This window comes from Cynara cardunculus, assembly GCF_001531365.2.
Source record: "Cynara cardunculus var. scolymus isolate 2C chromosome LG 1, CcrdV1, whole genome shotgun sequence".
NCBI lineage: Eukaryota > Viridiplantae > Streptophyta > Magnoliopsida > Asterales > Asteraceae > Cynara > Cynara cardunculus.
The window spans coordinates 37,654,605-37,679,495 of NC_037528.1; the positions used below are offsets into that span (position 1 = coordinate 37,654,605).

At 36.5% G+C, this 24,891-nt stretch overlaps 2 protein-coding genes across 4 annotated transcripts; one reads left to right on the forward strand and one right to left on the reverse strand.

Annotated features, from left to right (window-relative positions):
• The first annotated feature begins 6,406 nt into the window (after nucleotides 1–6,406).
• On the forward strand, nucleotides 6,407–15,592 carry LOC112512928 (ferrochelatase-2, chloroplastic). Its single transcript, XM_025119056.1, has 10 exons — nucleotides 6,407–6,742; nucleotides 8,745–9,066; nucleotides 9,408–9,551; nucleotides 9,973–10,074; nucleotides 11,305–11,408; nucleotides 11,492–11,618; nucleotides 12,035–12,187; nucleotides 13,034–13,134; nucleotides 14,228–14,429; nucleotides 15,128–15,592. The coding sequence occupies exons 1-10, from the start codon at nucleotides 6,423–6,425 to the stop codon at nucleotides 15,362–15,364; spliced, it is 1,812 nt and encodes a 603-aa protein (XP_024974824.1). The 5' UTR covers nucleotides 6,407–6,422; the 3' UTR covers nucleotides 15,365–15,592.
• Nucleotides 15,593–16,702: 1,110 nt separating this feature from the next.
• On the reverse strand, nucleotides 16,703–21,074 carry LOC112525215 (F-box protein At5g39450). 3 transcript variants are annotated; one of them, XM_025135242.1, is made up of 3 exons: nucleotides 18,531–20,824; nucleotides 17,337–17,512; nucleotides 16,703–17,016 (listed from the first exon to the last, which is right to left on the reverse strand). In XM_025135242.1, exons 1-2 carry the CDS (start codon nucleotides 20,387–20,389, stop codon nucleotides 17,410–17,412), a joined length of 1,962 nt encoding a protein of 653 aa, XP_024991010.1. In that variant the 5' UTR covers nucleotides 20,390–20,824; the 3' UTR covers nucleotides 16,703–17,016; nucleotides 17,337–17,409. The 3 variants fall into 3 exon arrangements, 2 of the variants coding, with proteins under 2 accessions (XP_024991010.1, XP_024991018.1); XR_003070418.1 differs by lacking the exons at nucleotides 17,337–17,512; nucleotides 18,531–20,824 and adding an exon at nucleotides 20,832–21,074; XM_025135250.1 differs by lacking the exon at nucleotides 17,337–17,512.
• Nucleotides 21,075–24,891: the final 3,817 nt, after the last annotated feature.

Here is a 24,891-nt window from a genome sequence, read left to right on the forward strand (position 1 = left end):
TCCTTTGTAATTGTCATTATCAAGTCATTAGCAAATTGTAATCAGATTTAGAACTGTAATTCTCTCTCTCAATCAAGGAAATTACATTTGGTGATCTATTTCTTTCTATTCTTACATTCATCGTGTTTTGAATATTGATATCACATATGTATGAAATTTGGACTTCACATTTTTGAGCGATGAGTTTTTGATCGATTAGTTTTTTTTTTAAGTTTGATTTTCTTTTAACATTTTTTTTGTTACTTCTTTTTAGTTTTTGTTTTGTGAGTAAAAAGATTAAGTGAACATTTCTTGTTTTTGAGAGGCTTTAAAATCATTTTTTGACAATTTTTTGTTAAGTGTGGAAATTGTGTTTTGAGTCAATTCTTTTTGGAATTTGTTTTCAAATTGTGGATCTAATAATTTTTAACTTTTACAGGTTAAATGGCGACTGCGGAACATCAGAATTCGGTTCACGAATCTGATGATAAAAACCTCATACCATCTATCAGATCCCAACCTCCCTCATATTCCCAGTCTGCAAACACTATAGATCCCGATAAAACCATATTTCCCAAAGCCTTATACTTAGACTTGAAACCCAATAACCACCATCTAAATTTAGATATGCCAGTTGAATACCCAATCGTCCTAGAAATTCTAAAAGGCCATCCTATAGCCTATGCACTGACTGCAACGACATATGTTCCACTTGTTTACCTCCAATAGTTCTGGTACATCTTATCCTATATCAAAGATAGAAACAAGTTCTACTTTGAAGGCTATGTGACCCATTTCATGAGCAAGCTGACTTTAAAACGATTGAGGAAGATTTTAAACCTGCCAAAGCCTAACTCTGTTCCTGGAAGAGAAGAATTTGAAGATTTAATCTCAGATGAAGAACTCTGCACCAACATAATTAAGTTAGGATATCCTAAATCATCCTTTGCAATTTATGAGGAGATTTCTACCTCAAGTTTGGCATCTTCTGTTCTCCATCTTGAACAGATGCCTCACTTCGAAGACTGCCGGCATGGATACCTACAGCAGTTCATTTTTAAAATTCTTCCATGGCATAGTGTTTAACAGGCACTATGACTACACTATGGTCATCTGGAATGAATTGGCAGAGTTAGTTCATGCAAAGAAATTTGCCTCGAAAGCAAAAAAGTTCATTCCATTCCAGAGATTTCTTCAACTAATAATAAGGTCAATGATGCAGTCAAACAAAGACATTCCCTCGAGATTGGACAGGCCATTCGGTTCGGATTACGAGATACAATTTCTAAGACCACATACTGAAGTTGAATATGTGGATGCTATCATGATTATTCCTGATGAATTGCTTGCCTATGCCGATCAGAGCTCTCAGTATGTGATAGAGTATAGGAAAGTGACAGATCCTATAGTCCAACGAGAGTCGGAAAGACTTAACCCGAGATCAACCCATGCCTCAGCTGAGCGAAGTGAGGGTTTAGATTTAGATGAGAGTGTTCAATTACAAGGGGTATCTATACAAGGTTGTATGAAGAGGGAAAATATGAATGAGATGGACTCGACCGGGGGAGACTCTGATCAGGAAATTAATGAAGACAATATTTCCTCAACTTCTTCAAGTTCGGAAGATAGTGAAATTAACTCGAGCATTTACCATGGGTAAGCTAATGATGATGATAATGATGACGATGATGACAACAACAATGATGATCAAAATCAAGATGGTGTTGATTTCAAGAATCTAGAATATTCCATCTATGGAATTTTATTTTGCTGAAGGGATTCCAGATTTTGACTATGAAGGCAAAATTGATAACATTCTGGAGTCGATAATGATGGAAGAGGGAGATATAGTTGAAAATTCTGAGAGGATGAGTGAAAGTGACGAAGAAAACAATGGAGAGTGTGTGATAGGAACAACAAAAGAAGTATTTGTTCCTACCCTAACCTTTAGGAGACGTCGGGTAACCACATCTGCTATTGACATTCATCCGTTGAATGTTAACATTGAAGAAGATATAGCCCACCCAGCTATGCAATTGCACACCCCTCCAAGCCACTCTGATACCTCTCAATAGGTATTAGTTTCATCTTCTCATGGGGATCAAGCACAAAGTCTATATGTTCCTCATTAGGAGGAACTAGATATTGAAAACAGTAAACATCAGCCTCAGTCTACAACTTTTTTCATTTTCACATTGAGTCTAGAGCCATTAAAGGATGGGAATGGGGCGGGGATCCCAATCCCGTTGGGGATCCCCCATATGTGTTCCCGTCCCCGTCCCCGTCGGGGATTATGATCACATCCCCATCCCCGTCCCCAACGGGGAACGGGGATCCCCAACAGAAAAACGGGGATTTTTTTATACCATATGTTGTTTGCAAGTGATGTTCATGAAAGAAACCTCAAAAATTGATGATGAAACTTTATGTTGTTTGCATAACCATTTGAAGTATCTAAGATCAAGCTAGGTTAGTCAAATACTTTAAAATGTACATGTTTTCACATTTTTCATGTCTGTAATAAGATTGGGACCCTTCAATTATGTTTTCCCAACATGTATAATGTTGACATATCTTGTTTGTTAAGTAAGTTTCTGCTTCTTCCATCTATTATTTTCGTGATTTGTGTTATTGTCAACTGTGTGTAATACTGTAATAGTCCTAAACAGTAAACAACTTTGATCAGTTTTCAAATATAAACCCAAATGAGGGATTCATGCCAAGTTAAGAAATCAATCTTGAATTTAAACCCAAATGATATAGCAATAAATGTTTTATTGCTTGAATCCACAACCACTTCAAGAAATCATAATATATATCATGTGGAAATGAAAGAATGAAGCCATCCTATATGTTTCTGCTTCTTTGCACACTAGAAGTATGAATCTGAACCAAGAAGAACAATGTAAGTAAGACAATAACTTACCTTTCGAGTTTCGATTTCGAAGGTGAACAGGAGTTACAGAACTGTTGAAAGCAGGGCTTGCGAGTTGCGTGGCACCTTCCAGGCAGGAGGCAGCATAGGCCGAAGGGACCGAGGGAGGAGGACAGAAGTTACAGAACTGTTGAGTGTCGAAGTCGAACATATTGAGGCTGGAGGGACTGAGGAAGAGCTAGAGAGGGAGGCGAGTAAGGTAGGAGGCCGGAGGGTCGAGGGAGATGAAAAAGGGTAAAGGTAAACTCAGTAAAGTAATTCTATAAAGGGTAAACTTAGTAAAGTAAATAAGTAATTCTCATGTATATATAAAATGGGTACGAGGAGTGATATACCCTGCCCCATCCTCGACTTGAGACAAGCGGGGATCCCCGTGACCTGGTTTACCGGGGAATCCCCGTCCCCGACCGGGGTGGGTGGACCGGGTTACCCGACGGGTCAAGCCCCATTCCCATATCTAGAGCCAATATACACTGTAGGTACACAGGAGTTGAGAGCATCTGTTGCTCAACCTATTGTTCTTTGTGAACAAGCCGAAACAACCCGAGTAGAGTCATCTGACTTTTTACGAGGACAGGTTGAAAGTCCTATCGGTGCTAACATTATTCCAACATCGAATGTAGACACAACAATTTATTTAACTGTTGTTTCAACTGATAATCTATGTGATCTAGGTGTTATCTTACCCGACTTTATGTCAAGGGAGTTTATGAACGACGCCTTAATGGCTGTTCAAGATACTTTGATGGACGAAATCAATAGTTTGAAAAGGCTTCTATGGTAGAAGAAACAAATCATGCTCCGTCTCCACGACCTCAACCTCAACCGCAATCAAAACCAAATTATTCAGTGGATGATCTCAAGTCCATGTTATACGCAAAGATGATATCGGAACCAAATATGGACTTGGGAGATGCAGACTTGGTGGGGATGCTCAGACAGTCAATGGAAAATTCTGAAGCCATTAAAGCCTTAGAGTTCCAAAATTTTCAAAGCATTGTTATGTCGAGCTTGTCAAAGCTTAGTTCAACAACTGCTTCCTTAACCCAATCTATTTCCAATCTTCAAAATTCTATTGAGTTATTATCTGAAAGAGTTTTAATTCTAGAAACTACATGCCAAGCTCAAGCCACTTCTCTAAAACGAACATGATGACTAGGACGATCCTAATCACCATGAGGGGGAGATGAAAAGACAAAAAATGGTTGAGTCTTCGAGGAATCAAGGGGTATAAATGATAGACAGTGAAGAGTCGGATGAGCCGGGTGAGATCAATCCTAATCAATCTGGTGAAAGGATTACAAGCATGGAAATGACAGTTTTTACAGAACCAGAAATCGAGCCGATGGTTGAAAAGTCGAAGGTCTCCACAACAGAAACAAGGATGTTACGGGGTCTGTCAGCAAATATTGGATACAATGATGTGTTTGCAAATGAAGTTGGTGGAGTTCAGGATTACGATGTTGAATCTGAAGGTGGAGCTGGTGATTCAGAAAAATTGTTATTTGACTTTGAAGCTGACATGAATGATGAAGAATCAAACTTTCCATTTCAGTTGGAGCCGAAAGAAGATCCGTAACCAGTTTTGGTAGAAGATTACAAACTCTTTCTAGACCATGGATAAAAGGCTTCCTTCCAATTTTTGGTCAATTGAAAAGCTTTTATGAAAAACAAAAGAAGAAGTCTCGCTTGAAAGAGAACTATACTCAAGTACTTTGACATTTTAAGATGATTGAGAAAAAAGATTTAACAAACATACTTGAATAGTTTATTTGATTTGTCAAGATATAAAAGAATTTGTTTTACTCTCATGTTATATAAAAACAATTTTATAAAATTAATCAGTAACGAACCTAGTTAGAGATTTAATAAATACCACTCAATATTTCCCGGGATTTCATTTGTCGGAACATAATCTTGAATATGTAATTGGTGTGTTACCCAAGGTCGTCCCTAGGGGAGGACGGGCGGGCATACACTCATTCCCACAAGAAATAGGTGCCCGATTTTTTTCCCATATATACTACTAATTCAAAAAAATTAATAAATAAATGAAAGACATTTTTTTGGTATCTAATATGATCCAAAAAGAATTTAACATTATATTAAAGATCCAAACATACATTAATGAATTACATTGGAAAAAAATATTTAAAAAATTAATTGGTTGTCTACTTTATAGTATTGATTATTTGTTTTTCTAAGTTTTTTTTGTCTAATACTAAAATCCATAATATTGATATATTCTCTATTATTCACCTCCTATTGATTCTTTTGATTATCTCATCCGCATGAATGCTATTTTTGTATTAGAATATAGTAGAATTATTGTTATTAACTAAGAAAACTCCAATCTTTTGAAGAAAAAAATGATCAACCATATGACACGATCCAACTTATCTCTATGTTTAGAGATACATTATTGACTTTACCTAATATTGAATGCATGAATTTTGAGTAATATCCGATCTCTAAAACAAGAATAAGTTCTTAAGGTACAACCAAGATGGACTTTTGATTATAAGATCTATGATTCCTAAAAAGTTTGTTTAAAACCTAAAAGTTTAAAATAGTAATGAAAACATTAACATGATATCACATAGAAGCCCAATTGATTTATATAAAGTATTACTTTGAATAGTCAACACTGTGACCGTAAACGATGTCAATCTATATACTAAATGTATATCATTGAATGTGTTTGATGGTGGAACGGATTTATGATGCTATATAAAATGATATTGTAAATAATACTAATTTAGAAGCAATTATTGATTGATTTTGTGCCTAGGAATACTTGGAAAACGATTTTGTATGAATTATTAGTATTTTTGAATTCAATTTTATTTTTGATGATAAAAACTATAATATTGAAAGATTTTTTGTACTTGTCGAAGACCCATTTTTACATCTCGTCCAGAGCTTAATAAAATATTAGGAACGTGTCTAGCGTTTATCGAGAAATATTCTTCAAGTTCGGCTTCGCATACACTTCGAGACATATAACATGAGTTCCAAGATGTCGGCTTACTTGAGCATAACATTGCATAAAATTCAAGACATCGTCTTTCGTTGATTTCTCATATAGACATGATTCCCAAGACGGATATACACATTGAACAAGTTGTATTTGTACGACCACCACCAACATCACCATTCATGCTTAAAGGTCGAAATATATCAAATGCATATATGCACATCAAGTAAAGATGTTAAATTAAATGTTGAGGTTGTTTATAATCATCAAAATGAAATATCAGAATATGACAATGATTTTGTAAGTAATAGATAAAAAAAGACCTATCACTTAATAGATTCTTTAATGAAATAAAAAATAATCATAAAAATACAATCCACAATAAGTATTCGGTTTTGAGAGATATGATCCGTAATGTTCATGAAAGTATAGGGACTAGATTTGTAATTTACTTCCATCAAATAAGAAGCAGAAGGAACAGGATAATAAGTCGGGACAGGTGGCAGTATTTGGGAAGCACAGGTACTGTCAATGAAAGTAAAGTGTTGGGATTTTAATGGCCGATACCATGAGTGGTCACTCCATAATTATCAGCTCACCCTCTCTCCTTGCATTCAATTTTTCCCCGAGAAATCTAAAATTCACAAAATTCCATACCCTAATCCTCAACCCAACAAACGCTCGCTCCTACTCCGACTGCTGCCAATAACCACTTCACAAAATATACTTTTTTGCTTTTTATATACAGAGATGAATCATCAATCAATGAACATCAGGATTCAAGCACCATGCCCCCCTTCACCTTCACCTTCTTCTGCATTTTCTCCAAGATTGCATCACAAAACCCCTCTGTAAGTGTTCCTTTATTTGGTCAAAGGGGTCATTGTGTTTAATTTCTTTTTGGATTCTTGCATCTGGGTTTGGCTTATTGTTTTCCTTTTTATCTCATTTAACAACCTATTTCTTGTTTACATACTTTGCTGTGCAGTTGTGTTGTTGTTCTCCTTATGCTTCATTTAGTCTTTTGTATTTTAAGTTTTTGTATCTGGGTTCTGCTCTTTATCCGTTTCCTCCCCAATAGATTATTGATATTTCTACTCCCTAGGAGATACATTTAAAATAATGACCATATTTGTAGGTAAATTTGATCAAGTTTCAAGAGTTTTGGGCTGTAATTTGGCTGCAACTCATTGTTCAAGATATGATTCTGTCAAAAAGCCAATAAACTAAACACCGAGTTACATTATATTGGCATATTGGGAGCGATGAAAAAGTTCTCCACTCCTGTTTGCTTTCCGAGCCATAAAAATGCACAAACTTGTGCTTGCCAAACAAATCTAGCTGGCTAGTTTGGAACACTAAGGTCGGTTGGGTTTGTAGGATTTGGACGGATTTGGAGTTGAATTCCATTCCAACCTCGCTTCCGGTAAAAAGGAAAGTCCAGAAATGAATCCTGGGATTTCCATAACTTCCACAAACGTTCGATTTGAAAATCCCACAGGGCAGTTGGTATTTCATGGGATATGTTTGTAGAAATGTTTTAAAATATGTTAAATGACATTTGTTTTACAATTGGTAAAAGGAAGTATTCAAAAAGGCGTGCCATGGCGTCCATATGGCGTAAGACAAGTCTCCGCCGTTACGATAACGCCTATATGCTAGTGTTTTTGTAAGACGTATCTCAAGCCATGGCTTGCGTTTTTTACAAGGCATGGTTTTTTTCAAAAAAATAAAATTTTAGTTCTTTTTTTTCCTTTTGTGATTTACACTTTAACTTTAGATTTTACGCTTCTATAGATTTATCTAATCGCATGTCATGTACATGCAATTAAAATGAAGTTGTAAAATTGTTATTCTAGGTTCTATTTTGAATATTTAATCAACGACTATTCTTCTAATATGAATGTAATTTTTTTAATATAATTATCTAGTTGAATAATATATAAAAAACATATATGTACATGTATAATTTTATATATGGCATACAAATTTGCCGCCTTATGCCACGCCTTGAAGAACGTCGCAACCTCGCATGGCGGGTAGACTTGAGGCTTTACCTCGTCGCCACGCGACGCGACGCCTCACGCCATTTTGAACCTTGGTAAAAGGTAAAGTAATTATTTTTATAATTATTTATAAATTGTTTTTTATAAAAATATATATAAATAATGGAATTCAATTCCATTCTAGATCCTACAAACCAAACACATAAAAATTCCAAACCCTCAAGATTCCAAATTCCAAACCCTTCCACGAAATCCAAATCTCTCGATAACATTTCGTCAAACCAAACAGGCCCTATTATGGCTTTCTTGCTTTGAGCTCTCTGTACATAGAGCCACAATGGCTGTGAGTATTGGTGTTATGATGATGGATTAGTAATTATCTACAGGGAACAAACCTGCATCTTTACGATACAAACTTGATGCCAAAAATATACTTCTTTTTTTAGATCAATTAAGCAGGAAAAGTACTTTGTGTTCTTTTTTAAACAACATATGACTTTCTGTTTCATGATAAAGATATTTAAAGATTAATTAGATGTCTAAGATACTATTCAACAATAACAAAGTAGGATGAATCTTGTCAACCTACAGCACTGGAATCAACGATTTTTAAGTAATTTTAACTTCACGCTTTTCACATGAGAAAATGTTACAATTCTTACAATCTCTGATTCTAATTTTCAACATCTATCGAGACACAGATTGTTATGATGATTCACTGCATGCTTTTGATGGTACATACGATAGGCAGCTAACAGAGAATTTGGTATATAAAACTTAATACTAGCAAAAGACGTAGAACTCTATAGTTCATAGTTGTTAGAATTGATGCTTTTATCTTTGACAGTATATTGCGACGAGTAATTTGCTCTTCTGAAGTGGGTTCCCATGTTATGCTGCAAACGGAAGGCTCTTCTGATGTCAGCAACTCATCGGTCACCATTTCTAAACATAAACGTACCTTTGGGTGGTCTAAAAAACAATCTTTGTTAAAGCAACCGCTCAACAAAGATTCAGTGCCACTGAGAGCATTATTGACATCCAGTACACAAGACACATCCCCTTCTATTGTCAATGACGGAAAGATAGGAGTGTTGTTGCTCAACCTTGGAGGTCCGGAAACTCTTGATGATGTGCAACCATTTTTATTCAATCTTTTTGCAGACCCGGTATATTCCTATTTCTTATGTGTATGACTTTCTTCCTGCCTTAAATGCAAAGTTGAAGGCTTTTTTAACCGTGAGGGTCGGCTCAACTTGCAAATAAAGGCTAGGCCTTGGGGCTTCTCCCCACAGGTCGCCAGTTTGAATCTCCTTAGGGCCACTGGGTATTTTGCTGGCTGTTATCTTCACAACCCCATGGAATTAGTCGAGGTGTATGCAAGCTGGCCCGGACACCCACGATTCCCAAAAATCTTTTTGAAAGCTTTTCACATGGAATGCCGATTTTTAGACCTTATAATTGTGGAAGTCATAGCATGTGTTGATTTTGACAACTTACAAATACACAGGATATTATTCGACTACCAAGATTGTTTCGTTTTCTTCAAAAGCCTTTGGCACAATTTATATCTGTTGCTAGAGCACCAAAGAGCAAGGAGGGGTATGCTTCGATTGGTGGCGGGTCTCCTCTTCGCCAGATAACTGATGCCCAGGCATGATATTCGGTCATAAGCATATGCTTCATTTCTATATTTGTATGCACTTTTTTAAAGATAATTGCTGGAATTCTTTAAACTTAAGCCATTTCCAGTCTTTTTAAATGTCAGTTCATTAATTTATAGATTAATTGTTTAATACTCGTGATTTATTATTCAAAACCATCATCACCATCATCATGTCTGCTGCATCTTTGAATATTCATCGTTCTTTTATTCCACGCATATGCTCTGTTTCCAAGTAGTAATGTTGTTTACTGACTAAAGCTAATTTAAAGATCTCATAACTAAAACAAAATATTCAGATGTTATTTTCTGTATCTTGCATTTGTGATTTTGTTTACGGAAGCGATTTTGCATTGGGTGAGGAGAGGCACATTTAGTTATTTACACACTACAAAATTCTTTGTTGATTCAGGCTACAGAGTTGAGGAAAGCACTTTATGAAAAGAATGTGGCAGCAGAGGTGTATGTGGGTATGCGCTATTGGCACCCATTCACTGAAGAAGCGATCAAGCAGGTATGGTCCATTCGTATCTATTCAATGATTAGCAGAACAATGAGTCATCTTTCTTTTGCTAACTGCACTTGGTTTATTTTATTGCTGAATTGAGGAAAAAATATAGTACTGTAATTGCACTCAAAGTAGGAAATAACTCTCACATGAAATTGAAATAAATGTATAACATTCGTTGAGTCCCTAGTTCGTTCGACGCTATGTGTTGCTTCTTCTTGTATGTTATTGCTTACTCTTTAACTAGTTTTTTACATATTTTTTCATATTTGCCTCTCGCTTTCACACATTTTTCACGGAAACAACCGCTCTACTATTTGGGGTAGAGGACAGGTATCCCAATCTTCGGATGGGACATACTGTGTTCGTTTGGTTTGGTTTAGTTTCCTTTCATCTGCCCTTTTCAAATACTGCATGACTTTTATTTGAGTGGCTTCATTGTAAAAAAAATACGAAAGTGGAAGTATACTATTTGAGATGTCAAATAAGACAAATTTGAACTATGCTCAAACATTGTGTTTATCTTCGTCTGCAACCTATCTTTGACAAACAGACACCCAAACTGGTGAATTTTATCTGTTTTAAGTCGAACATATTCCATCTGTTTCAATTGATTTGTGAATCATTTTTGAATTGCTTCAATATTTTCCAAACAGGGGGCTCAAATATATTAGGTTTCGTCTTGTTTGTTCCCTTGGTTAGGGTTTAAATCAATGTCCTCTTTTTTTACTATGGACCTAGGATTTATACCCAACCAATTGTTACAAGATAATTGAGTTTACGAACCCTGTTTTCGAGATTCATACCCAAATCAGATTAGGATTTTAATCAAAATTACTAGTGTGATAACGTAATCGCAGAGATTTTGATCCCAGAATGACAACTTACAAGTGTATGTGTGATTTCTAAGCCAGTATATGTTAACTCAATGCATGCATTTCAACTGTTAGTCGATGATGTGATTTGTTTCAAAATTGTTCTATCTTATTTTGTTTAAGGTAGTTGTGCGCTATTCTACTTTATTAGTGTTATCATATCTCCATTCTTTGTCTATATGACGTGGTTCAGTTCCTTGTTGTTTTGCACCTTTACTTTCTAAGGTTTGAATTTGTAGAATCTTGATTAGTTCGTTCTTCTAATTCAATTTCGCTGTTATTTTTGCTCCTTTATTTTCCAAGGTTTGATATAGTAAATTCTTGAGCTCTCAATGACTTCATTCGTCTTCCATAATGACAGATAAAGAAAGATGGAGTGAACAAGCTGGTCGTGCTTCCTCTTTATCCTCAATTCTCAATATCAACCAGTGGTTCGAGCCTTAGACTCCTGGAAAGTATCTTTAGGTGATGCACGACTAGTGTTACCTTCTCATCATTTGTTGTTTGCAAACATCTTTATTGTTTTCCTCTTCTTTTTAAATGCATAGGGAGGACGAATATCTTGTTAACATGCAGCACACAGTAATACCTTCTTGGTACCAGCGTGAAGGATATATAAAAGCCATGGCTAATTTAATTGAAAAAGAGCTGAAAAGCTTCGACCGTCCTGAGAAGGTACTACATTTCCGAAAAGACATTGGTTATCGTAATATTCCTCTGTCCCAAAATAAATGTCCATAAATTTAGAAATGTTTAATTATTACACCTTTTAGTTAACTGAATGACAATTTTACCCTTGATAACAGGAAGAGTAATGGATTTCTCCATCCCATAATTAAGAGTAGAATTTAAAAAGTAGAAGCTTTTGAAAATGGACATATAGTTTTTCTTTTTTTGGGTAACCGTGGTATCCGAGCCGGCTTGCGCTCACCGCCTATCCCCCAGGCAACCATGAATCGTCTAGAGTCAATCGCAGGTAGACCAATAGGCACTTATTTTGGCACAAACTAAAAATATAATTGTGGACAAACAATGTATATCCATTTTCTTAAATTGTGAAGATTTTAATTGGAAATGATGGCTGTATATAGGTGATGATTTTCTTTAGCGCTCATGGGGTGCCGCTTGCATATGTTGAAGAAGCCGGTGATCCATATAAGGCCGAGATGGAAGAATGTGTGGATTTGATAATGGAGGAATTAGAGAGAAGAAAGATTGATAATCCATATACTCTCGCTTATCAGGTGACTTTTATAGGATTCATAAGACATGCATAGTTCATCGATTCTAATCTACTGTACTATGGAATTCTAAGAAAGGGTAAAATGAATCAAAATATCATGAAGTGTCTTAGTTCCTACCTACTATAACAATGGATTTTTTTTTCTCGATTCTTTTTATTTTGTACCCATTTTACCTTATAAACTGGTTTCAGTCTACATAACAATGGTTTGATATAGCATTTTTCTATTTCAGCAAGAATTATAATATAATTTGACAACTTGACATACACGTAATCAGTAGTTAGTTACAGAATCTACCGGTTAACGGTTCAAATGAGCACAAATAAGAAGAATTGAATGTTTGTTACACTTGTTGAGAAAAAAAAAATTATCGTTACACTAAATAGGAACTAAGGGGCCGTTTACCAAAGGCTTACCCGCGTAAGCGCTTATCAAGTAACATTATCTTAGCAGATAAATATTGTAAGTATCAAGAATCTTACCCGGTAAGAGCAAAGGCAAGTACCGGGAGTCTTGCCCGGTAAGTAAGAGCGATGACTCTTACCACGGTTAGTGCTTATCGGGAAAATTGTTGCATTTGATACCATTTTGGTGGAATAAAATCTTACTGATAAGTAAGTGATAATGTTGAATTTTTCCGGTAAGCGCTTACCCAGATAAACGTTTGGTAAACGGCCTCTAAGGCAAACTTTGTTGCATTTTGATACATTTTGGCCTTATCAAGTATAATCTACCATTGTTCATTCAAACTATGGAATTATGAGAAGGCCTAAAAGAGTCGTGCCATAGGGTTACTCGAATCAAATATTGTGGATTCTCATGGTGGTTTTGGTTATTTTGGTGCAGAGTAGAGTTGGTCCTGTAGAATGGTTGAAACCCTACACTGATGAGACGATCATTGAACTCGGGGAGAAAGGCGTTAAAAGTCTTCTTGCTGTACCCATTAGGTACTTGAACATGTGGCCCACGTCCATTTGATTGTAGTTCTATTCTATAATGTTAATGGCGCCGCAATAGCGGTTATCGGTCGTAAGCAAAATAGCGATGGAAATTGCGGTTTCGATATAGCGGCACAATTTACTGCTATTTCACCGATATTTGAGGTAAATAGCGGTCCATGATATACCGGTGAAATAGCAGTCCATGATACTGATATTCTCAGTTGGGCCTCTTTTGAATCTAATGCTTACATTTTTGTCCTTTTTTCGCCTTTTATTTTGACTTTGCCTTTTATTTTGATTTGGGCCCTTATTTTATATTGATCCATAAACAGTCAACGAATATCATCAAGCATCCGATTTAAAAATTCTTATAATCTTAGGTTTTCGATTTCTTTCTATAATCATCGACAGTTTCTTCGACACAATTCGAGTTTTCTATCATCGTTTATGAACACTTTTCCTATTTTGTTTTATGAAACTTGTTTAAGTTGATGTTTTGATGTTGAAACTATATTTTTAATTAATGCATATAATATGTTTATGTATGCATGCATGTATATATTGTATATATAATCCTAAGATTTATTATATGAACCGCTATTTTTGGACCGCCTTTACCACCGCAATAACCGCTATTTCAAATATCAGTCCTGACTCAGTCCTCCCTGATTTTGTGTTTTGACCGCTTTAACAGCATAGGCTTTATAAAACCAAACCAAACCAAACCAAACAAGTCTAATATTCCTAACTGGAGGTGGGTCTTGGGGTAAGATCAATGGCGGATCCAGAAATTTTGGAGATACGTGTGAGGATTTAACTAACATAATATAAAGATATAAGAATTAAACTTTCTTGTGGTAATGTAGGGTCAAACCTTATTTTCCTTCAGGGATCAAAAGAGGTATATATCAATAATAAACAAAATTTTAATATTAAACAAACAAAAATTTGAAACTTTATGGGTGTCAAGTGACCCCCCAAAGTAGTGAGTGCATCCGCCTGTGGTTAAGATGTACGTAGACCTGACCTCTCTACCCCAAAGAGTAGAGACTTGATTGTAGTTATATTGTTTAGAAATTTACTTGTAAGTTTATTGCAGCTTCGTGAGTGAACATATCGAGACACTGGAGGAAATCGACGTTGAGTACAAGGAATTGGCTTTAAAATCTGGTATAGAGAAATGGGGTCGTGTTCCTGCACTAGGATGTGAACCCACCTTCATTCTAGATTTGGCAGATGCAGTGATTGAAAGTCTTCCATACGTAGGAGCAATGGCGGTGTCAAATCTTGAAGCTCGACAGGTAAACAAGAGCTTCTCCTTATATCACTACAATAAAATGGGTTTTTTTAAGGACGCTTAGCCGTCTTTAGGCGACCTAATAGAGTACTTAATAGGACCTTAAGTTTACAAGAAATAAGCTGCTTTTAAAGATGTTATGGAGGGTTTAAAAGTCATCATTACGAAGGTGTGGCAGGAGCGCATATTGTGTTTTCTGGGTTGTTCTTTTTAGGACAAAGTTTAACGAAATCTATTGACAGAGTTGGACAATCTGAAAAGACATAAGAAATAAATCATTGTTTTTGGAAGTATATAATATTTATATATGGCAGATGGAACTCACGCACCATCCCCAGCCCTACCTTTGGTGAGGTTAGACCTCAAAGAAGGTTGGGTTACTGGATGCCCCTCATAAAATAATAGGACACTTACAAAAGCATCTTATAAATAAAGGCTAATAGGACACGTTTAAAAAGTGTGCTATAAAAAGACGGTTTATTTCCTGTGTCCTATTAGATTGTCAAACTTTATGTGGTTGTAAAACTTCGTTCGAATAACTTATTGTATAGGACTGAAAATTGTTGGTCTTATAAACTGAAGTCCAATTAAATACTCTATTAGGTCTCCGAAGGATGGCTAAAAATCCATTTTGTTGTAGTGGATCTTGTTTAATTTGGTTAAAACTGAAAAGGGCAAGTGAGTTGATGTGGTTTGGTGCAGTCTCTGGTTCCACTTGGGAGCGTAGAAGAGCTGCTGGCGACCTATGATTCTCAACGTAGGGAGTTGCCAGCACCAGTTACTGTTTGGGAGTGGGGTTGGACCAAGAGCGCGGAGACATGGAATGGTAGGGCGGCAATGCTGGCAGTGCTGGTGCTGCTGTTCCTGGAAGTGAGCACTGGTGAAGGGTTCCTTCATCAATGGGGTGTGTTGCCATTGCAGTTGCCAATGTTTCCCTGATGGTACTATTATCTGCATATTTTTGAAAACAAATGTAATAGGTGATTAAAAGCTAATTGTAAAGAATTCTATATATGCTGCTGCTATTGATTGTAATTATCGAATAAACCACACCATCCCATCTCACATTATGGCATGTCGTTACTAATGGCCTTCCCTACGAACCGAGGGTTTTGAAAACATATATATTTTTTGTTTCGTAGTAGTCCTGATTTTAGATTTGGTTTGTTATATTATATATCATTGTGTTTTATCCCAATTATAACGAAAATGAGAGTGAGGATTACTTTGATAGCTTTTTTTATCGAGTTAAACCAAAAAGTGACCAGGGTCGGTTTTCAGTTTCTCTTTGGTTGATGAATATCCTCCTTGGGGACGTAAATCATCTTTCTGGCGATTTACTTGTGCTTTCCTTGGTTGTTCATTATATATTTGTTTGTGGGTTACATCTTTATCATTGTTTTTGCTTAAAGTTTGCAACTACATTGTTGAATCTAAACCCGACTCGTTACGAACCACTGCATATACTATACTCTACTAAACCGTTGGAAGAGCAGTAGAAGACAAGGCCTCCTTAACAGAGCCGTAGACGCAACTCTCCACCCACAACGATTTTCTGTTCAAGATGGAGTTTGGGCATACGAGATCAGCAAGATCAAGTGCTGAAAAATCATGATACAAAAACACTGGAAGGATGGGGATGTCCACAAATGGCATGTTGTGGACATCCTCCATATGGAAATTTGGCAATGCTGTCATTTCATGCAATAACCTCGATCGGATTTGAGTTAAAAGAGTCTCGGAATCACAACGTGACTTTGTTATGTAATCCCCTTGGTGTCCGGTTTCTATTTGCTTAATGAATCTCTCTTTTTGGTTGTGGAGGTGCACCATCTTTCCCCACTATATATTTATTAGTCATTCTTGTTTATTCGATCCATTGGTGAAGATTACGCTGAGAATGGAAAGTTTATGAGAAGCGTAATAAGAGATTTTTACCCTTGGATAAATCCTAATTGAATGTAAACATTAATGAGGTGCATTCGGAACAATTTCCTTCTAAAGCGTAATTCATGGATGGGCATGAGATTGAAAGTGATCAATGGTTCATATCTCTTCTTATACTTCTCACCACAACTTTCCTTCTCACACGATCCTTCGTCTATCGTTGTTTTGTTTAAAGTTTGTAACTTTATTGCTCGGGAGCTAAATCCAACATCACATATGTTGATTTTCATACGTTACACAACCATACCACAATGCAAGAATCAAGGAACTTGAAACTATCGCTTGATGGTTTAAAAATGAGATAAACATGCCAATATGTGCCATGGGTGAAGCCTAAACAATCCGACATACGACAAATTTGGTTTAAAACCCGTCATTTAAACATGAATACATCGGACTTACAACATGGAATGGCCACTAACCCACCATGAGGGCGATTCTTTTACATTACACAACAATACTACAATGCAAGAATCACAAGATTCGGGTTTATTAGGATCAACAGAACATATAATATGTCGTATAGTTTCAATGCTAACATGGACATAAATATGCTTCTTATAACACGTACATGCAAGATTACCTTAAATCCGACCATGTAAAAGAAGCTTGACTGGCAACACAGGTCTTAGGAGCAATGCTACCTGCCAAAAATGGATACAACGGGTCATCATCATAATGTAAAACATTTCCTACACCAAACCAAACAAACCCAATATTACCCAACTAGTTGTGGTATCTGTAAGTATATAAACCTGACCTCTACTTCAAAGAGTAGAAGAGTTAATTATAAAATCTACTCTAATTTAATTATATGCACCCCCCAGGGGGGCGGGACCCGAGCCTTACCCATTAAGGTTAATGGGTTGCGGTAGGTACAGTCGATCCGGGAAAAGAAGTCGAGTTTGGTGTCGAAAGTTATCAAGTAAACCAAGTAATGAACCGAAGCGGCAAAGGACATTACATTGTAAGATATGCGATTTACGAACACAAAAGTGTTAGCACATAATCATAACACGAAAAAGAATCCACGACTCCTATCCCCTTCCAATACGAATTCCCGACACCGAATTGCTTGTAGCTACAACTCTACTCGTTTCTTCAACTCTGTCCTCCCATGCCCCTTCCTCGAAAAAGCCCCTAAACCAATACAATTATCCATAAGATAAATAGAAAGAAACTAACGTTAGAAAACTCCCTTAGGTAGCATCATACTAACGACGCCTTCTTAATAGATGGGTAGGGTTTGGATAAAGGATGTCATGGGTCCGAGACATGCAAACAACCTCTTTATAAAATGCAAAGCCAAGGAGACTTGGTGCACCGGGATTTTTCGGTAGTCCATTCTATCCTCTTAAAGTACCTAGAATCGATCCATGTGCTTAATTAGCACCTACATTAGAAAGACCTTCCCTGCCCTAAAGAGTAGAGTTGTTGTTCTTTGTCGTAAACTTTGTTTTCCTTGTACTAGAATGATTCCTTCCTTGGAGTTCCAACTCTACCATCGACCACTAACAAATTTGAGTAACGATAAGCATTCCACTCTTCATAAACAAAACCAAACATGCCCGGTATTTTCTATATGAGGGTAGGGTCCAGGAGGGGTAAAATGTACGCAGACTTGGCCTCTACCCGGAAGAGTAGAGTGGTTGTTTTCATGAAGACCCCAGACTTGTGAAAAGTGTGAGAAAGAGATTATATGAAAAACTACTAACAAACTAGCTAAGAGCAAGGAATAGCAAAGAAGGATTGGGTTCTGGGGAGAAGGAGAGTTAAAGTAAGAAGCATAAGAAGAGATCTCCACCCTTGGATGCACATTAGGATGAGATGCACCGGATCAATCCCCGTATCAAGCGAGATTCATGGGTGGGTTTGAAATTAAAGGTGATCAAGGGTCCAGATCCCTTCTTACACTTTTCACCTTAGCTCCCCTCCTCACACGATCCTTCACCTAGCAAACAAATACACATCCCATATAATCATATCTAAAGCATGTATTTCATAATCTATGTAAGCAGGCAAGGAATATGAAGAAAAACAAATAAGAAAGAAAATAAACCAAACTAAATGGACTGGGTAAAATCTTAGATGTAGTAAGATACATACAAATAGATATAACCAAATAACAAGACAATAATGATTGGGAAAAGATGCATACCTCGGCGAAGATGCATGATTCGATCCATTTGAGAATCCAGCATACACGTTCGAATAGGACTTGGTCAAATACGAAAAGTTGGCAATCGGTGGAAGAGGAGGTACCCGTTCCCCTTTTCTCAAAAGATGTTGCAAGTTAACCCTCTGCAGGGTCAAAACAGCTCTAGACTCCTTCCACATGAAAACAAGCATACCGTCTTCAAACACAAAGAGCGAACCAGGCTTAGAACCCGGATATCTGAACCCATATCCGTTAGCAATACCTTCCCCAGAAAACACCTCTTTTAAATGAACCACATTCGAGTCTCCATCACAATCCCACGGGAATGGCTCAGCTGATGGTTCATCAGTGTTCACTATAAACATAGCCGATCCATTCGGGTGCAGTACATAATGAGTTCCTTCTAAGATTTTGGTTCCAATTAGATGCCGTTGGCCCTGAGATTCTTCATATGAAAGCAAAAGAAAGAATAGTGCTTTTCCTGGTTTATCCGCTGATGGTTTTCCGGGAGGCCAACCAAAAGTTCCACCCCATAATCCCGCGTGTTCTTGGCCAGCCGTCGGCTCCTGATTGGGCAACTTGTAAAGAGCGAAGCGGCTATCGTGCATATTTGGCCACGCTCGATAAGAAGATAATCTGGCCGTGGAAGCGTGCAACGTTAATCCTATTGTGTCCCCAGATCGCAAGAACTCCTGAAACTGTGCATGCTTATTGTTTTCACTACTTGAAGAGCTTTTCGAATGTTCATGGCTGCCATTAATGGAGCTCGATTTCCCAATTATATGTTTGAAACTATCCCTAAAATACCCAACGAGTGATTTCTTTTTGGAACAATGCATCCGGTAAACGTCTCTATGAAGTTGAGAACGGCTAGAACCAGTTGTTTTATCAAGAAACTCCCTAATCTCCCCCAAATCAGATTGGGTAGGATCACGATCAGTACTCGACCCATGATCGGCCTTCCAATCATCAGGATCGCTATCATGCTTATACATTTGCAAAACTTGTGATCGCCTTTCGCCTAATTTACTCAAATCCTCAGTTTCTGAGCTAGGGAAAGATAACCCATCTGCTAACTGTGGCACTTTAACGCGGATTTGGCTGGTAACGATTTCAATCAACTTCCTTCTGTCACCAAACGCCAATCGACTAAATGGCACAGATGATTTTTGTCCATGAATCCTTAGAGACTTAGAAACCCCGCGATCCGATGGACAAATCTTTCTAGAAAACTCCTTTTCCAACGGACTGCCGACAAAACTCTTACTGTGGACCAATTTGCCACCGTTTATTTGTTGCCGGGGTTCAACCTCAAGCAACAACACATTGCAGTTTCGGTCTACGCCTTTAATGGAACCTGGATACATATAATTGTTTTCCCTTTCCCTCCCATGAAGAAGAAAGGCTGATGATCCATCAACATCACCAATGATTTCAAACACAGGTGACCACAAAATCGGGCCTTCTTCAAATCCTAAGGGTCCGAGTTCTTGTGGGATGATTCGACATCCAACGACAGAGATGAAACCAGGCATGACATAGACTACATTGCCAAGTTCGGGATTTTGGTGAACCCAAATCCCTATAATTGGTTGAACATTAAAGAGGAACCTGCAAAGGGATTTGTATGAATTAACCCCTTTGCGCCATTCGATAAGGTCTCGATGAGGAATAACCCCGAGCAATTCGCATTGTGTTAACCAGACCTTATCTGAACTTGCAAGAGCATAAAGACTCCGGCAACAAACCGAGAGATTAAAGACATCTTTCGGCATTAAAGATTGGGTCACAACTGCAAAGGTATCATCAGGCAAAGCTAGAAGCAGCTTCGAACCACATGGATTATTATCAGACAACATTTTAATAAGAATCAAACTGATCTATCAATCTATCCTATCACTTTATCAAAACGAATTGTTCATCAAACTAAAAAATCACACTCATATACAATACAATTCACAAAGAAATTAGACAAATATACACTAGCACCAAAATCCCCCAAATTCTGATTACTGGCCACAAATGGGTTCGAATTGGTACTTTCCAAGAAAAAAGGGCTCAATTGGAAACAAATTGGTCGAGATAACGTCTTCTTAACGAGCAAAAAACCATGGGAACGGAAGAAAAGGAAGAGAAGTCAAATGGGTACGCTTTATATGGTCCAGTTTTGGCATCTAGAGAGAGAATGAATGGTCAATTTGGCATCTTTCTTGAAAAAGATGAATCATATTCAAGATAAATCAAAAGGGTTTCTTCAAAATTTGCATCTAGAGAAAGAAAGATTGATGAATTTGTAGTTACCTTTTAACTGGTTCAAACAAAGATCACATGAATTTGGTTCAGATGCTTCAATTCTGCAACTGAATCAAGAACAGAAACTCAAAGGATCAAGAAAAGGTGTGCCACTGGGTGTATGAAAAGAAGACAAAAGCAAGCAAGCAAGCATAGGTATTATCAATCATTCTATGCTTTCTTTTGATGGGGTTTGTGTTGTGAGATGAGCCACACAACAGCAGCCAATGTTGAAGGGTTGTGTGTGTGGGTAAAATCCAATTTCAAGACTCCAAAAAACACACTAAACTCCACCCAGTCAACACAATTTTTTCCACATCAACCCCATCAAAATTTAATTTTGTAATTTTTTTGGTTCATTAAAATTTTTGAGTTCTAAACTTTACTAAAGCTTTAAACTAGAGTTATCTGCAATCAACTGTCTTTATCATAAATCTCTTTTGAGTTTTTGTCTTCATCTTCATCTTATTATGTGTTTGTTAATTAATTAATTGTTTGGGTATATTATGTATCATATTTCATATTTTGTCTTTAGATACAATATATTTGATCTCTTTTGGTTAATCGCTTATTTTTATTATTTATTGAAAGAAAATGAATTTTAGAATTTCTTTTCGTTGTATTATGAATTCATTTGATTCTGACTTTACCACTAACTTTTCAAGTTGTAGTTTCCACATTATGCTTTTTTATCTTTGACTTGGTATTTTTTTTTAATTTTAATTTTTTTTAAAAATGTATTATGTATTTGATAAAATTAAGTGAGTGTCATATGATGTAATTAAGGATACAAAATAAAACTTTGTGAACAAAAAAATACGTTTTATAACTTTGGAAATGAAAAAAATCAACCTTTTTTGTTTGAAATGTCTTGTTGTAGATATTTTAATGAAGCATTTAAAAGTAGATTCTTTAAAATAAAAACCCAAACCAAGTAGATTTTATTTTTATGCAATCTGTTTAGTTTTAAATTGTTATAATTCACATGATTATATAATTTACAATTTTCTTTTGTAGCATCAAATTTATCTTGACTATTTTGTTGTTATCAAGTAGTATTTTAGTCATTAGGTTCATCATATCACCTTTATTAAGCGTGTAAGAAAATGTTGAATTCATATTGAAGTGTATTGTTCATGTATGTTTAGAAAATACGAAACCAGGAACTGTGTTCACGTATCGTATCTTCTAAAAGCATTTTACTTCATGAGAAAGTTGTGGGTTTGTGTAACGCCCATTTTCCGTCAAATGAAATTGTGGGTTATTTGAGCTCCTTTCGAATGTAACAATGTGATTTTACAGAGTTTAATTATATTTAATCACCTTGGTATTTTTTGGAGCCAAAAGGGTAGGAAAAATGACGATTTTCAGGGAGACTTGGGTCGCGGCCAAAATCACGTAACCCACTAGAGTGTCAAAAAGGGGCTTGAAGTTGAGGACAGAGAGTTTGTGACTTGACCCGCGACCTAAGTTATGACTAAGGTCGTGTGAGACACTAAGGGGCACATATCAGTAGGCATGGACAACTTGGTCCACGACATAGGTATGCTTAAATGTCATTTTCTTGACCTATAGTGAGCATTTTACTCCATCCCCCCCCCCTCTCTCTCTCTCTCTCTCTTCATTTAAGCTAATTTTGGGAGCTTGGAGATCATCTTCTCAGTGTTTCTTGGAGCATTAAAGGCTTGATTTTTGGAGTTGCCTTTGAAGGGCTTGGGATGAAGCTTCAAGCCTTCTTCAAGGAAATTAGGTTTTGACATTGAAATACTATATTTAACTTAAATCTAGTAAGATGAGTCGAGTTACATTGTAACAACTAGATACATGTCAAAATTTCCTCCTTTTACTAATTCATTTATGGACTTTTATGCAAGTATTGTTGGCTTATTTGGTCTTTTGTACATGCCATCTTGTTGAATATTTGGAGAGAATGTGGGTCACTTGTTTTATATAACTTGGTTAGTTTATAAATCATGGATTTTGATCTTATGGTGATATTTAGCTAATTATATCAAGTAATTGTAGAGATTTGACTTTATCATTGGTGCTGTCTATTTTATTGAGGCATATATATATATGAATTGCTTTTATGTCAGGTTTAAATCCTTATGATGATATTTACTACTTTGTAAGTTATATGTCATGGTGATATTATGAACTTGTCGACACTAACCCATGGTTGAAAGGGTGTATGGATGATAGAAAGGTGAGAAAACAGAGTTCCTCGTGATTGGAACTCTAAAAGTAAGCACTAAGGTTGTTCACCCTTGAGGTGAAAGCTAAAGGGGTAGGCACTAGGGCAAACAATAAACATTGAACTAAAAATCTAGCAGAGGTCAATAGGCACTAAGATAGAAGTATTGAAATACTATTCCAGAACATTGATTTCGTGGTTTGCTTTTATGTTCTGACATTATCAATAAATGGGTCTCCCCCGTATATGTAACTAAATGAACGCTCAAGCCTCATGTCGTTGGTGCTTGTAGGTGAAACTTATGTAACACATGTTCTTTTGAGGAAATAATGAAGTGTTATGTTGCATTCTTTTATATGTACGATCTTTATTGATTGTTATAAATGTTTTAATTCAATAGGCTTGCAAGCCTAATACTTTTTCTTTTCGATATGTATTTCAAGTTCTAGTGACGAAAATAACAGGGAGACTTGCACCGATGCTTGATAGAGGCATGTAGTGGTTATTGCCATTTTTCAGGCGCCCTGTGCGCTTGGAGATTACAACTTTTGGTCGTTTAGTGACGCTTGGTGATAATTTAGTCCTTGTACAAACTAGATTAGGTGGTTGTTAATTAACCACCTTTTTGTTACTCATGTAATTAACCGCGCTATTTCACTTTTTTGGTTGAAACTCATATTCTGATATTTTATATTCCAAGTTCTGTAAGTTGCTTTTTTCTAGTTGTTGGAGTGTTCCAGTTTGTTTTTTCCCAAGTCTGACTTTAAAGAGATGCGTGGAAAACGTTCTAAGTACACTCCATGTGGTCAAGATTATCGTCACTACTATGGTTGGCAATGTGTATCACAATAATACCAAATATCAAATATGCTACGTCCAACAATACCTTTCCAGTGATAAACATTGTTCTCAAAATTAAGGAGATGAATTGAAGAGCATCTCAAAACATGTCATGTGATAAAAATCCTTTTTTCATGAAGCCAGAACGATTTTGTTTGGTGTAAAGGATAATGATGATAAATGAAGTACGTTGTCATTTTCGATGTATGGTTTGCTATGAATAACTCGTGAATTCATTTGAACTTATTTACACATTCTTTTATTTCAGATGTAACACCCCAACTATCATATTGCATATAACATATAATTCATTCAGAGAATACATGCTTAATCCCACAAAGGTTCGAAGTACAAGAAGCTATACTACAAAATACACAACCCAAAATTTTCAAAATACATGCTGTAACACCCCACAATTTCCATATACAGATAATTCACATACATATTCTCATAATACTAAAAATAGTATTGTTACCAAACACGGACTAACAAATACTTTCTTTAATACATTTATGAGTAAAAAATAATGTTATCAACATTAAACTTTTCCCTTTCCTTTATCCTGCGAGGTATGATGACGTGCAAAACCGGTTAGTCCAACAACTGAGCGTTAGACCCAAAAGGTCTAGTGAGTGTATATAACTCATACCAACAACATACTTTCTTAACTAGCAGTTTAGAATCAAACCTGTTTATCACAAACATTTTATCAATATCTATCACATATCTTTTTATCTCCCTCGTGGTTACACCGCCATTTCATCTCTCTCGCGGTTACACCGCCATTTCATCTCTCTCGCGGAATGTAACTTTAATCAATTTTAGCCGGATAAGGGATCCGGTCATCACTGTCCGGATATCAAGTCCGGACAAAGACTCAGAACAAAACGTGATAATCCGGACACGGCTTGAGCGATTTATCTCTAAACCGAACAACACTTGAGTGGTTTAAGAATAAACCGATCAACACTTGGGCGGTTTAAGGAGATATCCGGACAACACTTGAGCGGTTTAAGAATAAACCGGTCAACACTT

Excerpts from the sequence above, each read along its gene's own strand:
- LOC112512928 (XM_025119056.1), top strand. The coding sequence starts at position 6,423 with ATGAAAGTAAAGTGTTGGGATTTTAATGGCCGATACCATGAGTGGTCA. Across the intron at positions 9,067-9,407 it reads TCAATCTTTTTGCAGACCCG|GATATTATTCGACTACCAAG; the intron begins GTATATTCCTAT and ends ACAAATACACAG. Across the intron at positions 12,188-13,033 it reads CATATACTCTCGCTTATCAG|AGTAGAGTTGGTCCTGTAGA; the intron begins GTGACTTTTATA and ends ATTTTGGTGCAG.
- LOC112525215 (XM_025135242.1), bottom strand. The coding sequence starts at position 20,389 with ATGTTGTCTGATAATAATCCATGTGGTTCGAAGCTGCTTCTAGCTTTG. Across the intron at positions 17,513-18,530 it reads AATCATGCATCTTCGCCGAG|GGGCTTTTTCGAGGAAGGGG; the intron begins GTATGCATCTTT and ends GTATTGGTTTAG.